We start from the raw sequence: 14733 nt of genomic DNA, 5'->3' as shown, positions 1-14733 counted from the left end.
TCTTTTTTTTTTTTTTTTACTGACCTCTTACAGTTAAAGCTGCACTACATTCATCAGATCCAGCAACGTTTGTAGCAATACAGGTGTAATCTCCTTCATCTGATTCCTCAAGAACATTCACAGTCAGAGAACAAGTATTATCTGTTAAGGTAGTCTGGTACTTTCTTCCACTGGGAATCTCATTTCCCTCATGGTACCAGGTGACAGAAATTGGAGGTGATCCATAAACTTTGCACTCCATTACAACAGAAGAACCATGTAAACCACTTGTCTCTTTCAATCTTCTTGTGAATGATGGAGGCACAATTCGGTCTAAGTAAGGGAAAAGCAGAGTGACAAACTCTTTATAAATATATACATATATGCATATGTACATATACCTATAACATATACATACATATAACACACATATTTATAGTGATGTGATTTTAAAAGATAATTTCTATCTTTTTACTAAATGGTCTTTTACTTAATCCATATCATTTGCCTTAGCATAGAAGAATTCACATGAAATTCATAGTATCAGAGGCCTCAAACTTTAATCAGGAGGAGCTGCTAGTTTGATTTTCTGAGGTTTCATATAGTGTTTGATAGTGCTTCTAGTTCCTTCTCTTTTCAATAGATAAAGGGATGCTGTATCATTAATGTAATAGACCATGTTGCCTTATCCAAGAATACAATTTGTTCTAATCATTCAGAAATAAAATAAAACTAAATTCTTTAAAAGAGATTTTTTTTAATGTTTCATGTAAAGCAGCTCTAATTTTGATAACTTCTAAGATACTAGATGTAAGTGGCCCTATTGAAATGGGTTTCCTTACATAGATACAAGCTCCCTGAGAGTAGGAATTATTTCTTTTTCTTTTTTAAAAACCTCCTGTTAGCACAGTGCCTGATGCATAAGAACTTAATTAAATGTTGAACTGCCTGGAACTGAATTTTTCTTCAGAAAACTCAAAAGTAAATTCTGAACTATAAAATGATAATTAATGCAAATGAAACCAACTAACCTGAAACTTGAATTGAAGCTGTACAGCTATCTTTCCCAACACTGTTTTGCACCTCAAAAGTATACACACCACTGTCATTTGGCGCTGCATTAATAATCTTAAGACCAGACACTTTGTTGAAAAAACTTAATTTGTACTTGTTGTCACTGGTCAGCTCTTTTCCATTCTTAAACCACTTGGTAATGAGTTCTGGAGTACCAGCTACCACACATTCAAGAGTACAAGTATCTCCTGATGTAACATTGACTGCTTCTGGTTTCTCTACAATGACTGCTGGTTCTGAAATGAGATACAAATTACATCCACATTTTAAAATTATGTTAAAATACAGTAAAGACTGACAGCTACATTATGAACTTACATGCTCTAAATGTATGTATATATCCTACAATGCCATATCCATTTTGGAGTTATTTTTGTAATATGTATATGTGAACATAAACATAGAGATACTAACCTAGAACTGAGAGTGTTGCAAAGCATTCCTGCATTCCAGCATCATTTTTGATCTGACAGGTATACTTTCCAGCATTGGCTGGTTCAGCATTTGTCAGCTGTAGAGTTGCAGTGTGTTCTGAATAGGAGAGCCAGACATTGTCACTCTCTCGAACGATTTCCCCCTTGTCTTTGAACCACACCACTGAAATTGGCTCAGGACCTTCTATGACAGCCTGTAACTGAACTTGGTCTCCAACTATGACAGACAAGTCACTTAGCTTCTTTACAAATCTTGGTGGTGCTGATGGAAAAGAGGCAATACGTGGTTAAAAAATAGTATATTAGGAAAAAAAATCTTAAGTATTGGAGGGCTAACACACTAGTGGTTGTTGTCACTATTTATTAATGAGGGTGGGGGTCTATGCTGTCATGAAGATAAAGTGGAACGCTCCAAAGCCATTCCTTACTCCCCCATCTCAGAGAATCTGAGCGCCCAAATGAACAAGATATCTGACAGAGTTTAATCTGCAAAGAAGAAAGATAAATAAAGCCCAAGGCAAGGAAAGAGTAAAAGGTAGGGCGTGTTAGGGTTAAAGGGGATAAGAACAGAGGAAGACATAGGGATAAGGAATTAAAGTAGAAGTAGGAAGAGAAGGCAGACCAACCTTTTAATACAATAGAGCCAATACAGGTGTCACTCCCCACATCATTGGCAGCTTTACACTGATATTCCCCAATATCAGAAGCGTCAACGTTAAGAATGTGAATGCTAGTAAGAAAGTTCTCAGACATTATCTTGTACTTCTTGCTGCTTCTAAGTTCTCTTTTGTCCTTATGCCATGAAACTTGAAATGGGGGAGTTCCTCGGAGCTCACACTCAAGATGAACATCAGAACCCTTCAGGGTCTCAATGGCATGAGGCTTTTTGCTGAAGACTGGGGGTTCTAAAAATAGATATTTGAATTGAAAAAGATGGAGGAAATTAAAATGGGTCCTCTAAAGGTAATATCAGAAATAAGGTTTGACCAAAAAAAAAAAAAAAATCAAAGACAAAAAGACAAAAAAAGTTAAAGGTAAAAAGCAAAAGCAGAAAAAAAAAAAAAAAAAAAAAGCCTAGCAAAGTGGTGAATAGAAAGCTAGATGGAAGACAAAGTATCCCTAGATGGGAAGGGAGCATAAATCGAAGAAGACAAAGGTAGCCAATGGGAAGAGATAAGAAATAGAAGAAGACAAAGGTAGCCAATAGGAAAGAAGCATAAATCAAAGAAGGCAAAGGTAGCCAATGGGAAGGGAGCGTAATAGAAGACAAAAGTAGCCAATGGAAAGGAAGCATAAATGGAATAAAACAAATGGGAAGAGACTTAAATGGAAGAAGACAAAGGGAGCCAATGGGAGGAGACATGAAATGGAAAAACTACAAAGGTAACTTGGGCTCTGACCTTTCACTTTCAATGATGTACTGCTACTTGCACTGCCAGCTGCATTGTGGGCTTCGCATGTGTAGTCCCCACTGTCTTCAACACTGAGATTGTGCATTTCGATCATTGCCACAGAATCCACGAATGACATTCTGTATTTTTCACTGGCTTGGAGTTCAGTTTCATTTTTATACCACAGCACTTTAATCTCTGGAGACCCGCCTATTTTGCATTCATATCTTGTAGAGTCATTCTCTTTCACAATTCTTGAAGGTTCTAACTTCTTAATGAACCGGGGTGGTTCTGTGCAATCGAGGGGACAACAGTTTTAGGGGATTATGGAACACAAACATTCTTAAGTTCTAACAAAGTTTCTTCTGTAATTTAGGCAAATCATTCCTTCCATCTTGGGGGCAGGAAGGAAATCACTTTTTTCCCCTCAAATTTTGTCCAATTGTTCAGCATTTCTTGGATAATGTTTATCAAGAACAAAACACAACAAGCATGACACAATAGATTAATGCTGAGAACACATATCAAGTAGTAAAATGAAAGGAAATTTGTCAAAACAATAACGGACAAGTAATATACTTTCCTCTGCCTGCATGTAGGCACTTAAAACATTCTTATAGCTTGACTCCCTGTTGGAAAAAGCTCCCAAATAATTTGCCCAATTCTTTGGACAATACCCAGAGATCATAAAGGTATAAACTATGGGGCAGAAACTATCTGGTGGCTCCTAAGGAGTAGTAAAATTTGATTCCTTTCAAACTTAAGAAGTATGGTTTCAGAGATTTCATTATTCTACCCTCAAGAAAATTATTTCACAGATCTTCACATTTCTAAAGATATTTCATAAGATAAAATATTGATTTTCTTTTCAGATAATAATAACTAACATATTACATTTTAAGCAAAGTGCTTTATAACTTATTTCACTGGATCCTCACAATAACCCTGGGACATAAGTGCTATTATTATGTGGGAATATACATTATGATGGCTAAAAGGATACAACGGAGGCATAGGAATATTAGAATGAGAAGCTGTCTGTCATACAAAAAATGAGTGGCTGAAATGTGACTAAGTCTTAATATTGTGACATTTATATAAGATCATAAAATATGCCATTTTTGCCTACACTACTGATTCTTTCAGATGAAGATTCTATCTCTGACAACAGCACTGATGAGTATTTTGTAGGTCTGTTAGCTGTTCCCACCTTTCTACCTACCAGGAGACCTTTGAAGTATAAAGAGCTGGCAGTAAGGAGTCCTGGATCCTGGTTCTGTCTTTGCCACTAGCATGCCAGTATATGACTATAAGCAAGTTATTTCACTTCTCTGTACCTGAGTTTGAATATCCATAAAATAAAAGGGGGGAAGGGGTTTCAAAAATTCTGTACTTCTATCTTTAGTTGCCCTCAAAATTTTGTCACTGATCAATGCATATAATTAGAAAAAGAGGTTAAGGGAGAAATAGAAATCCATGTTATAATTTATCTATATTCCTTTTTATTCTATTTCAACTACAGTAATGAATTCCATTTACCATACACACTAATTAAAGAAATTCTTTTTTTTAGATAATCTAAAAGTTATTTACCACACACACTAATTAAAGAAATTCTTTTTTAGGTAATCTAAAAGTTATTTACTACACACACTAATTAAAGAAATTCTTTTTTAGGTAATCTAAAAGGATCTTTCTCACATTTTGAGAATTAAATGTTCTTATATACTTGGGATTTGGTAATCAACCTGTATGTGTTCTCTTAAAGATCTTGCTCATATTTTATCTCTGATTTTCCGTTCTGGATTACTAGGTTCCTGCCTGTCTATCTACCCATATTCATTTGAAATTCTTCAAATAGGCTAGCCAAGTGGCATAGGAGTTTAGAATGCTTGATCCCAAAACAGGAAGACTTGAGTTCAAATTTGCCCTTGAATAATTACTAATGGAGTTATTCTGGGAAGTCAGTCTGTCTCAGTTTCCTTAATTGTAAAGCAGAAATAATATTAGCACAGACCTTTCAGTGTGATTGTAAAAATAAAACTAGATAATATTTTTAAAGCACTTAGACGATAATAGGTGCTTAATAGTCAGGACATGGAGGCATTTGAGAAATCCTTCCTTCCTTCCTTCCTTCCTTCCTTCCTTCCTTCCTTCCTTCCTTCCTTCCTTCCTTCCTTCCTTCCTTCCTTCCTTCCTTCCTTCCTCGTTTCCTTTCTTTCCTCCCTTCCTCTTTTCCTTTCTTCCCTCTCTTGAACAAATACACATCACTGATCAGCTAGGCGGCAGAGTGGATAGAACGAACATCAAGAAGACCTGAGGTCAAATCCAGTCTCAGACACTTAGTAGTTATAGGACTCTTAGTTATAGGACCCTGTTTGCCTCAGTTTCCTCTTTTGTAAAATGAATTGGAGGAAGAAATAGTAAACCATTAGATTATTTCTTCCAAGAAAACCCTAAATGGAGTCATGAAGAGTTGGACACAACTGAACAACAACAAATATATGTCACTCGAATGTGATGAAACCACATTTTAAGATATACTTGCATTTTTTTTCTTAAAACAAAGAAAATAAGATTATACTGTAGCATATACCTTGTACACCCAGTTGGGCTGAGCAAGAGTCTTTTCCAGCACTATTGCTTGCATAGCAAGTGTATTGTCCAGCATCTCCTTTGGCAACTTTGAGAACTGTCAGAGTGGCTGTGTTTTCAACTAAAGTCATTTTATAATTGCCTCCAGGACGGATCTCCCTGTTATCTTTGGCCCAGGTGATTTTGATTGGTGCTGTGCCAGTTACATGGCATTTAAAAGAACCACTTCCTCCAAGAGCAAGATCTACTGATACAGGTTTTAAGTCAAAGAAGGGAGGTACTTCATGCTCTGAAAACATTAAGAACATATGGTCATAGTGGTGAGTTTTATTATTATTATTATTATACCAGTTCCTTTGTGATTTGAAAACATACTTCTTGTGGGGGAACACATCATGAACTACCTACCTGAGAGAATGAGTTTGGCACTGGATGAAGCAGTTCCAAGAGAATTAGAAGCTGAGCAATTATACTGACCCATATGACTCTTCTCAGTTTGCAAGATCTGGAGAGTTGCAACATTATGGATAAAAGATGTTTGTATGTTAGGGTCATCTTTTATAAGCACCCCATCTTTGTACCAAGACACCTGAATGGGTTGTGAGCCATTGATACGGCATTCAAATGCAACTGGGAAGCCAAGGGTTTCCTGAATATCCTTCAGTTTCCTTGCAAAGGAAGGTGGAAGTTTGCGCTCTGGAATAAAATCAGAAATCATTCTCATTTGTCAAAGAAGAAAGTCCCACAATTATTTTTGCTCATTTCACTTTTGATATCCATTAAGAAGATAAATATGTTAACATACAACTAAGCACTTTTTTAAAACACAAAGTTATCATCACCTTGAATAACAAGCACGGCTGATGAAACAACAGCCCCAACACTGTTTTCTGCCTTGCAGGTATATTCTCCAACATCGCTATGGTCCACTTTGTTGATTATAAGGGAGGCAACATTATTTTTAAAGGACATTTTATAAGCAGGAGATGATCTTAGTTTTGTATCTTCTTTATACCAAGATATTTTGATTTCTGGGGTTCCAGCTACTTGGCATTGCAAAGTAGCAGACTCTCCAAGGACCACTTCAATGTGTTCCAGTGGTTCAAGAAAGTATGGTGGTTCTATAGCATAAAAAGATTACAATCAGTAATCAAACCAACTAAAAAAATTTTTTTTTCTTAAAGAAAAGTTAGTACAATAGAAAGAGATGATAGTCAACACACCTAAGACAGAGACCAAGGCTTCACAAATATCCTGACCAGCCTCATTCTCAATCAGACAACCATACTGTCCATAATCATCTGTTGTGCTATCAAGAATCTCCAGGATGGAAGATTTTTCTGTCATAGTAACACTGCAGTTTGGAGACTGAGAAAGAGCATAGCCATCCTTTATCCAGGTCACTGAGATTGGAGGGGTACCCGCAAAGGTACACTCAAGAACTATGGGGAATCCAGCCTCAATGCTGAAGTCGGTTAATCTTTTCACAAATGCTGCTGGTTCTGTAGCAAAGAAAGCATGATGGTGAAATTCCAAACCTTTGTGAATAAAGACTTAGAAAAAGAAATTGGAACAACATAAACTGGAACAAAAAACAAACCTTTGACAAAAAGATGAGTGGTACATGAGGCACTGCCTGCATCATTGGTTGCAAGGCAAGAATAGTCTCCACTATGTAATGGTTCAACATCCAACAGCTCCAGTTCGGTAATTGACTCATCTATAGATATTTTGCAGGAATCTCCTTGTACAAGCTCTTTGCTACCTCTAAACCATTTGATATTGAATGGAGGGGTACCTCTTATTACACTAGTGAAAGTAACACTCATTCCAGGTAAAACTTCCACAGGTTCAGGGGTCTGCTCGAAAGAAGGTGGTTCTAAGTATTAAAAAACACAGAGAGAAAATGAGTCAGATAGATAAGCAGAGAGAGAGAGAGAGAGAGAGAGAGAGAGAGAGAGAGAGAGAGAGAGAGAAAGAGAGAGAGATAAGGAGGGAGAGAGAGAGAGAGAGAGAGAGAGAGAGAGAGAGAGAGAGAAGGAGAAAGGGAGAGAAAGGAAAAGGGAGAGGGAGAGAGAGAAGAAGAGAGAGAGAAGAGAGAGAGAAATTAGAGACAGACACACACGCTAAGACACAGAGAACGAGAGACAAAGAAAGAGACAACATAGAGAATCATCACATAATTTTCTTTGAAATGTGAAGAAAAAAGAAGTATAAAATCTATGAAGAGAAAAAAGAAATACCACATAAAAGAGGAACAAAGCCACATGGAAGAAGCATCCATATTGCCACTGACCTTGTACGATCAGAACTGCTGAACATTCATCAGATCCAGCTACATTAGTGGCCACACAAGTGTAAGTCCCTGTATCTGAAGGTTCCAACAGATTCAAACTTAAAGTACAGACATTTTCTGAAAATGTGGATTGATATTTTGCTCCACTAACAATCTCGTTTCCATTCTGAAACCAGGCAACTGAAATAGGTGATGATCCAGCGATTCTGCACTCCAAATGAATGGAAGAACCTAGAGCCCCATTAGTATCTTTTAATTTTCTTATGAAAGAAGGTGGTACAACGCGATCTGTATAGAGAAGCATAGCCAGAAACAAAAATGAAAGTTGGATTTTGTTGTTCTTGTTATGGTGTGTAAAGAGAGAATTTAAGAAGAGAAATGGAATAAATCATTCAAACACAATTTTGACTAACCTGAAACATGAACAGAGACTGTGCAGTTGCTTTTACCCACACTATTTTTCACTTCGAAGCTGTATAAGCCCTTGTCACTCATCTCTGCACAGGGAATTTTAAGGGAAGCGACCTTGTTGAGGAAGGTAATTTGGTGTTTGCGGTCAGCAGATAATTCTTTTCCATCTTTGTACCACTTAGTAGTAAGTTCTGGTGTTCCCGTGACTAAGCACTCCAATGCAAAAGGATTTCCAGTAGTGACGGTCATAGGTTCAGGTTTCTCTAAAATTCTGGCTGGTTCTAAAAGAAGAGGTAAACCACCATTGAAAGGGAAATTCAGCTCAAAGCCACCTTAGTGTACACCCAGTAGATGGCAGAGTCAGAATTTTTTTTGGTACAAAGCAGTCAGGAGAGGCCAGTTTTATTTTTCACAAGCTGTCATTAAATTACTAACCTAGGACAGATAAGGCTGCAGAACACTCCCGCATGCCAGCATCATTTTTGACTTGGCATATGTATTTTCCAGAATTGGCAGCCTCGGGTTTCATAAGCTGGAGGGTTGCCACATTATCCACAAAGGTAATGCTAACATTTTCACTTTCTCTGAGGATTTCACCTTTGTCTTTCAGCCAGACAACAGAAAGAGGCTGGAAACCTTCAACTAAGGCCTGCAATTGAACAGGATCTCCTACAAGGGTTGAGGTATCACTTAACTTCTTCACAAATCGTGGAGGTTCTAATGAAAGATAGGCACAGTTGCAGTAAAAAAAAAAATGACAAGGTTAAAATGGAGACAAATTGGCAGCTTTAAGAACAACAACAACAAAAAAGATCATAGGAAGAAGCACTTCTATGTACCCAAGAATACCAACCTTTGAACTTGAGAGTGCATACACAAGTGTCACTTCCCACCTCATTGGTAGCTTTACAGTGGTATTCCCCTATATCTGCAGCTTCCAAATGGAGTATATGAAGACTAGTGTCAAAGTTTTTCGAAGTAATTTTGAACTTCTTGCTGCTTCGCACTTGTTTTCTGTCTTTAACCCACACTACTTCAAATGGAGGTGTTCCCGAAATTTCACATTGGAAGACTACATCAGAACCTTTAAGGGCACCTACTGGAGCAGGTTTCTGGGTAAACACAGGAGGTGCTACCAAGACAAAAAACAGAGATGAGAAATTACCAGTCTTGTTTTCTAAAAATTGAAAGGAATATTTTCAGAATGAAGATGATTAAGAATGATGGAACAAGATGAACAAATATCAACTTGGATTTTTTTGGTTTTTATTTTTGGTGGCTTTCAGCCTCCAGTCATACCTCTGCTGATAATTTTTTTTTCTGAATTTATGTGACTGAAAGGAGCTTAAATTGAAGGGGGGACAAAAATAGAAGTTTTCATATCTTCTAACCTTTAACTGTGAGTGCTGTACTGCAACTTGCATCACCAACACCATTATGAGCTTCACAAATATAATCTCCACTATCTTCAGTGCTGGCCTCATTAATAGTGAGGAGGGCCACAGAATCCGTGAAAGACATGTTGTACTTCCAGCTTTCATGAAGTTCACTGTCATTTTTGAACCACATAACTTTGATTTCTGGGGATCCACTGATCTTGCATTCCAATTGAATGGATTCTCCCTGTTTCCCAATTTTTGATGCTTCCAATTTCTTAACAAATTTGGGAGGTTCTAGTAAGCCAAAGGGGAAAAATGTCATTTAAATTTTGTGATCATTTAATATCAATTTAAGTTTAACAGAAAATGAAAAGAGTTTTTGTAGAAAGTAGTTTATTGTTAGTAATAAACAAAATATGCCAAAATCTTTCTTTGGAAAGTTAATAATGTCCTATTTAGTGTTTTTCTATCATAATGACATTATTTCACTATAGAACAAGCTATCAATGAAAATCTTTCTATTATAGACACAAATGAACATATATATGTGCATATATATATAAAATCATTATATCTGACAAAAATTTAGTCATGATAAAGAATGTTACATAATATAGAAGAAGAATGCCACATTCAACAAACATGAAGTAAAAAGCCTCTTTTAGTATGGCTATACACATTAGACCACATAGATTAAAAAAAATAAAACTAAATCAGGAGGTAGGAAAATTTTGATTTAAGTCATCAGCTTAATGGTAGAGACAGTTTACATAAAAGACTTTAAAAACAATGACAATGGGGACAGCTAGATGGTGCAGTTGATAGAGCACCAGCCCTGAAGTCAGGAGGACCTGACTTCAAATCTGGCCTCAGACACTTGACACTTCCAGGCTGTGTGACCTGGCAAGTCACTTAACCCCAATTGCCTCAGGGAGGGAAAAACAATGACAATGATTTCAAGACATTATCTCACAATGATAAAAACACATGTCACTAGACACTTTAACTACCTTTTACACTAAGTTGAGCTGAACACATGTCTTTCCCAACATCATTAGTTGCTTGACAAGTATACTGGCCAGAGTCTCCTTTGCCTACTTTAAGGATTCTCAAATGTGGTGTATTTCCTACACATGTGATTGTATAGTTTCCTCCAGGGCGAATCTCTTTGTTATCCTTTGACCAAGTGATTCTCATTGGTTGAGCACCAGTGACGTGGCACTCAAAATCAGCACTCTCTCCGGCAATGACATCAATTGATACAGGCTTAATGTCAAAGAAAGGAGATTTCTTGGGTTCTAAAACATGAAAAGAAAAACACAACACGTGTTTTTGCTTATCCAATCAGTTCTATTTTGATGTAAAGTGAGTGCAAAGAAGACATGTTTGATAAAGGAAAAAAAATGTGTGTGGAAACTAACCTCTTGCTGTCATCCTAGCACTTGAAGAAGCAGTTCCAAGAGGATTAGATGCTGAACAAGAGTATTGTCCAGAGTGACTCAAGTCAGTTTGCAAAATTTTGAGAGTTGCCACATTATCTACAAATGATGTCTGCAAATTTTCATCATCTCTTAAAAGTACCCCATCTCTATACCAAGAAATTTGGATAGGTGCTGAGCCATTTAAACGGCAAGTTAGAGTAACTGGTAATCCAACAGTTTGCTCAATGTCCTTTAATTGTCTTGCAAAGGAAGGTGGAAGCTGGCGCTCTGTAGGAATGCAATATATTAATATATTAATTATCAATGAACATATTATTTATATGTTATTAATTATGTTATACATAATGACTATATTATAAATATATATTATTTATAAATAAATAATTTAGAATATTATATGATAAAACATTTCCCCAGAAAGACAAAAGATCAAGAAAAGATCAAGTGATTAAAAGAAACTATCACCTTGAATCCTGAAGACTGTCTTAGAAACAGCAGTTCCTACATTATTTTCTGCTACACAGGCATACTCTCCACTGTCACTGATATTCACTTTGTTAAAAACAAGTGTGGCAATATTGTTGGTAAAGTACATCCTATATTCAGGAGTTGGCCTTAATTTGGTGTCTCCTTTGTACCAAGACACTGTGATTTCTGGTGTTCCAGCAACCTGGCATTGTAAGGAAGCTGAATCTCCAACTGCTGCTTCCAGAGGTTCCAGTTCCGTGACAAAATAAGGTGGTTCTAAAGAATAAATCATAGCAATCATCAGTGAGGATCAAGAGCCTCAGTTCTTATTAGGAGAATATAAGATGCCAAGATGAGACACAATAACGCACCTAATGTAGACACCAGAGCTTCACAAATATCCCTTCCAGCCTCATTCACCACCTCACATGTGTACTGCCCAGCATCATCTTTGGTGCTGTTGATAATTTCCAAGATGCAAGATTTTTCAGTTGTGACAATGCTGCATTTTTCTGACTGACTTATGTGAATGCCATTCTTTTTCCAGGTCACTGAAATAGGAAGGGTCCCAATGTAGGTACCCTCCAGAATGATGGATTTTCCTGGTTCTACCCAATGATCACTTAATTTCTTCACAAATACAGCAGGTTCTAGTGGATAACAAAATGGTCAGAAGTTCAGAATGCTAATCTAGAAAGATGAAAGTTTCTGACATTTGCCAAATGGAAAGAGCAAAGAAGTTTGAGCAAACCTTTTACAAAAAGGCGAGTTGTACAAGAGGCTTTGCCAGCATCATTAGAAACCACACAAGTGTATTCTCCACTCTGGGATATATCAACATTAAACAATTCCATTTCTGCCACTGTGTCTTCAAAATAGATGTTGCAAGAGTCTCCTTTTACAAGCTCTCTGGCACCTCTGAACCAGCCCACTTTGAATGGAGGGGTTCCTTTAATAACACTTGTGAAAGTCACATTTTTGCCCGGTAGAACCTCCAAGGGATCGGGTTCCTTCACAAAAGATGGTGGTTCTAAATAAACATGGAAAAGATTAGTAAATAAATTATAAGCTCCAAATAGAGGGTCACAATGATCAACCCCCAAAGAAGATTATCACTAAATACAACTGCATGTTCAGTATGAGAAGAAAAAGATTTTCTGCTAAAGAAACTTATGACACATAAGAAGAAACATATTTTGAAATAATTTTGCCTTCTAACACTGACCTTGGATAGTTAGTACTGCCCTGCATTCATCAGATCCAGCTACATTAGCAGCTACACATGTGTAATTCCCCATATCAGAAGAGTCTAATGAATTCAGCTGCAAAGTGCAGACATTATCTGAAAATGTTGTTTGATATTTTGCTCCACTAACAATCTTGTTTTGTTCTTGGAACCAGGCAACAGAAATAGGTGGAGATCCGGACACTTTGCACTCCAAGATACAAGAAGAGCCCAATATGCCATTGGTGTCCTTCAGTCTTCTTATAAAAGAGGGAGCAACAATCCGGTCTGTGTAAGGAAATGCAAGACACTCATAGCAATTTGAACCAGAGAGATGTTTGTAAAAGAAAATTCAGGCAAACATTAGAAGAAGAATGATAGCTTAACTAACCTGAAACCTCAACCATAGCTGTGCAGCTGCTTTTTCCAACGTTATTTTGAACCTGGAAAGTATATGTTCCAGTATCTTGCTTTTCTACAGAAAGAATCTTTAGGGTGGAAACTTTGTTCAAGAAGCTAAATTTGTGTTTTTGACTGCTAGTCAGCAACTTTCCATCTTTATACCACTCAACTGAGAGTTCAGGGGTGCCAGCCACTTTACATTCCAGGGTACAAGTTTCTCCTACAGTCACCATCATTGATCCTGCCTTCTCTACAATGATTGCAGGCTCTGAAATGAAATGTGATATCTCTTTGTCATACATTATCACATTTTTAGTATATTTTAACTATATGACTTTTTAAAATTATAGGTTAGTCCTCTTCAAAAATAGTGTAGTCATTTAAAAATTATTTTTTAAATGAACTGTCATTTTTGTTAATAAAACAAAATGGCATATAGTTACTAAGCTAAATGCATTAGTAGATGGCAATTATAGATGAAATCTACGTATTAGTAAGTGGCAATCATAGATTAAATTTATGTCAGTCTTTGTCCTAAAAGCCTTTGGATTATTGTACCCAAACTCTATATTAATTTGCTCTGGAGCATTATTCTGAGCAAGGGCCATTTGCTATGATGAATTATTTTGAACTGCAAAAACGTGCAATGTGAAAAAGCTATTTTGTTGGGTAGACATAGCAACTAGTCTCTTGAAATACTTGGGATTTCCTAATATTGTCAAATTTGTAAGGCTACCATTTTGCATTGTTTCTGCAAAATTCTCAGGCCAAACATTTAATAATTTTTAATTTTAATAAAATGAAATATCGGATCTTTCCTCTGTTATCATCTGATCTTGGATTCCTGACTTTCCATTTTATAGATTTTGGACCAACACTAACTTTATTTCCAAATATTTACTTAATTTAAAGTCATTTTTGCCTTAGCAAAAAAAAAGGATGAAATACAGTAATAAATCTCTCATATTCTACCTAGGTAAGTAAGAGATAATGTAACATGCTTATAAAATTCTGAATATGATATATAGACAGTACATGTAAGCACACACAGTCTATTAACAAAACAAGTGTTGATGGGAGTTTAGGGTTGGAAAGATTTTAAGTTTCTAGAGTTCACTGACTTAAACCCTTCCAAAGCGAAAGAAATATCTGATCATTTAAGATTTTTAGGGAAGATGACTTATCAACATCCTGCAGTAATTTATCCCAGGATTTAATACCTCCTTTTTTTTTTTTTAAATCAAGGAATTGCTTTCACCAACCTAAAACAGTGAGTGTGGCCAGGTTCTCTCTCATTCCACCATCATTTCTGATCTGACAGATGTACTTCCCAGCATGGGATGGTTCTGTTTTTGCAAACTGAAGAGTTGCAACATTTTCCACATATGTGATCCTGGTATTTTCACTTTCTCGAATCACTTCTTTGTCTTTAATCCATTCAACATAAATTGGCTGGACACCTTCAATAGTTGCTTGTAACTCAGCAGGCTCACCAACCACAACAGTGAGGCTGTTAAGTTTTGTAATAAATTTGGGTGGTTCTGAACAAAGAAAGATGAACAAGGTTGTAAAAAGAAATGTAGTATTTTTTAAGATGGGGAGGGAGCAGGAAAAGTAAGAAAAATAATAGAAATTTT

General features: G+C 36.5%; 1 protein-coding gene across 1 annotated transcript in view; it reads right to left on the bottom strand.

The window, feature by feature from the left end:
* Positions 1-14733, bottom strand: part of TTN (titin) — a 322989-nt gene that overhangs the window by 205420 nt on the left and 102836 nt on the right. The window contains 23 exon segments of the mRNA XM_051986127.1: positions 25-312; positions 1011-1289; positions 1468-1749; positions 2114-2392; positions 2888-3169; positions 5475-5762; positions 5882-6169; positions 6316-6594; positions 6697-6975; positions 7074-7352; positions 7770-8057; positions 8183-8461; positions 8616-8897; positions 9034-9312; positions 9572-9853; positions 10570-10857; positions 10981-11268; positions 11467-11745; positions 11841-12119; positions 12221-12499; positions 12695-12982; positions 13086-13364; positions 14359-14637. Coding sequence (XP_051842087.1) covers positions 25-312; positions 1011-1289; positions 1468-1749; positions 2114-2392; positions 2888-3169; positions 5475-5762; positions 5882-6169; positions 6316-6594; positions 6697-6975; positions 7074-7352; positions 7770-8057; positions 8183-8461; positions 8616-8897; positions 9034-9312; positions 9572-9853; positions 10570-10857; positions 10981-11268; positions 11467-11745; positions 11841-12119; positions 12221-12499; positions 12695-12982; positions 13086-13364; positions 14359-14637 — 6492 coding nt within the window.

Source organism: Antechinus flavipes, chromosome 3, assembly GCF_016432865.1.
Source record: "Antechinus flavipes isolate AdamAnt ecotype Samford, QLD, Australia chromosome 3, AdamAnt_v2, whole genome shotgun sequence".
Taxonomy (NCBI): domain Eukaryota; kingdom Metazoa; phylum Chordata; class Mammalia; order Dasyuromorphia; family Dasyuridae; genus Antechinus; species Antechinus flavipes.
The sequence above is the reverse complement of the archived record's forward strand: the minus strand, read 5'-3'. Positions and strand labels throughout refer to the sequence as shown.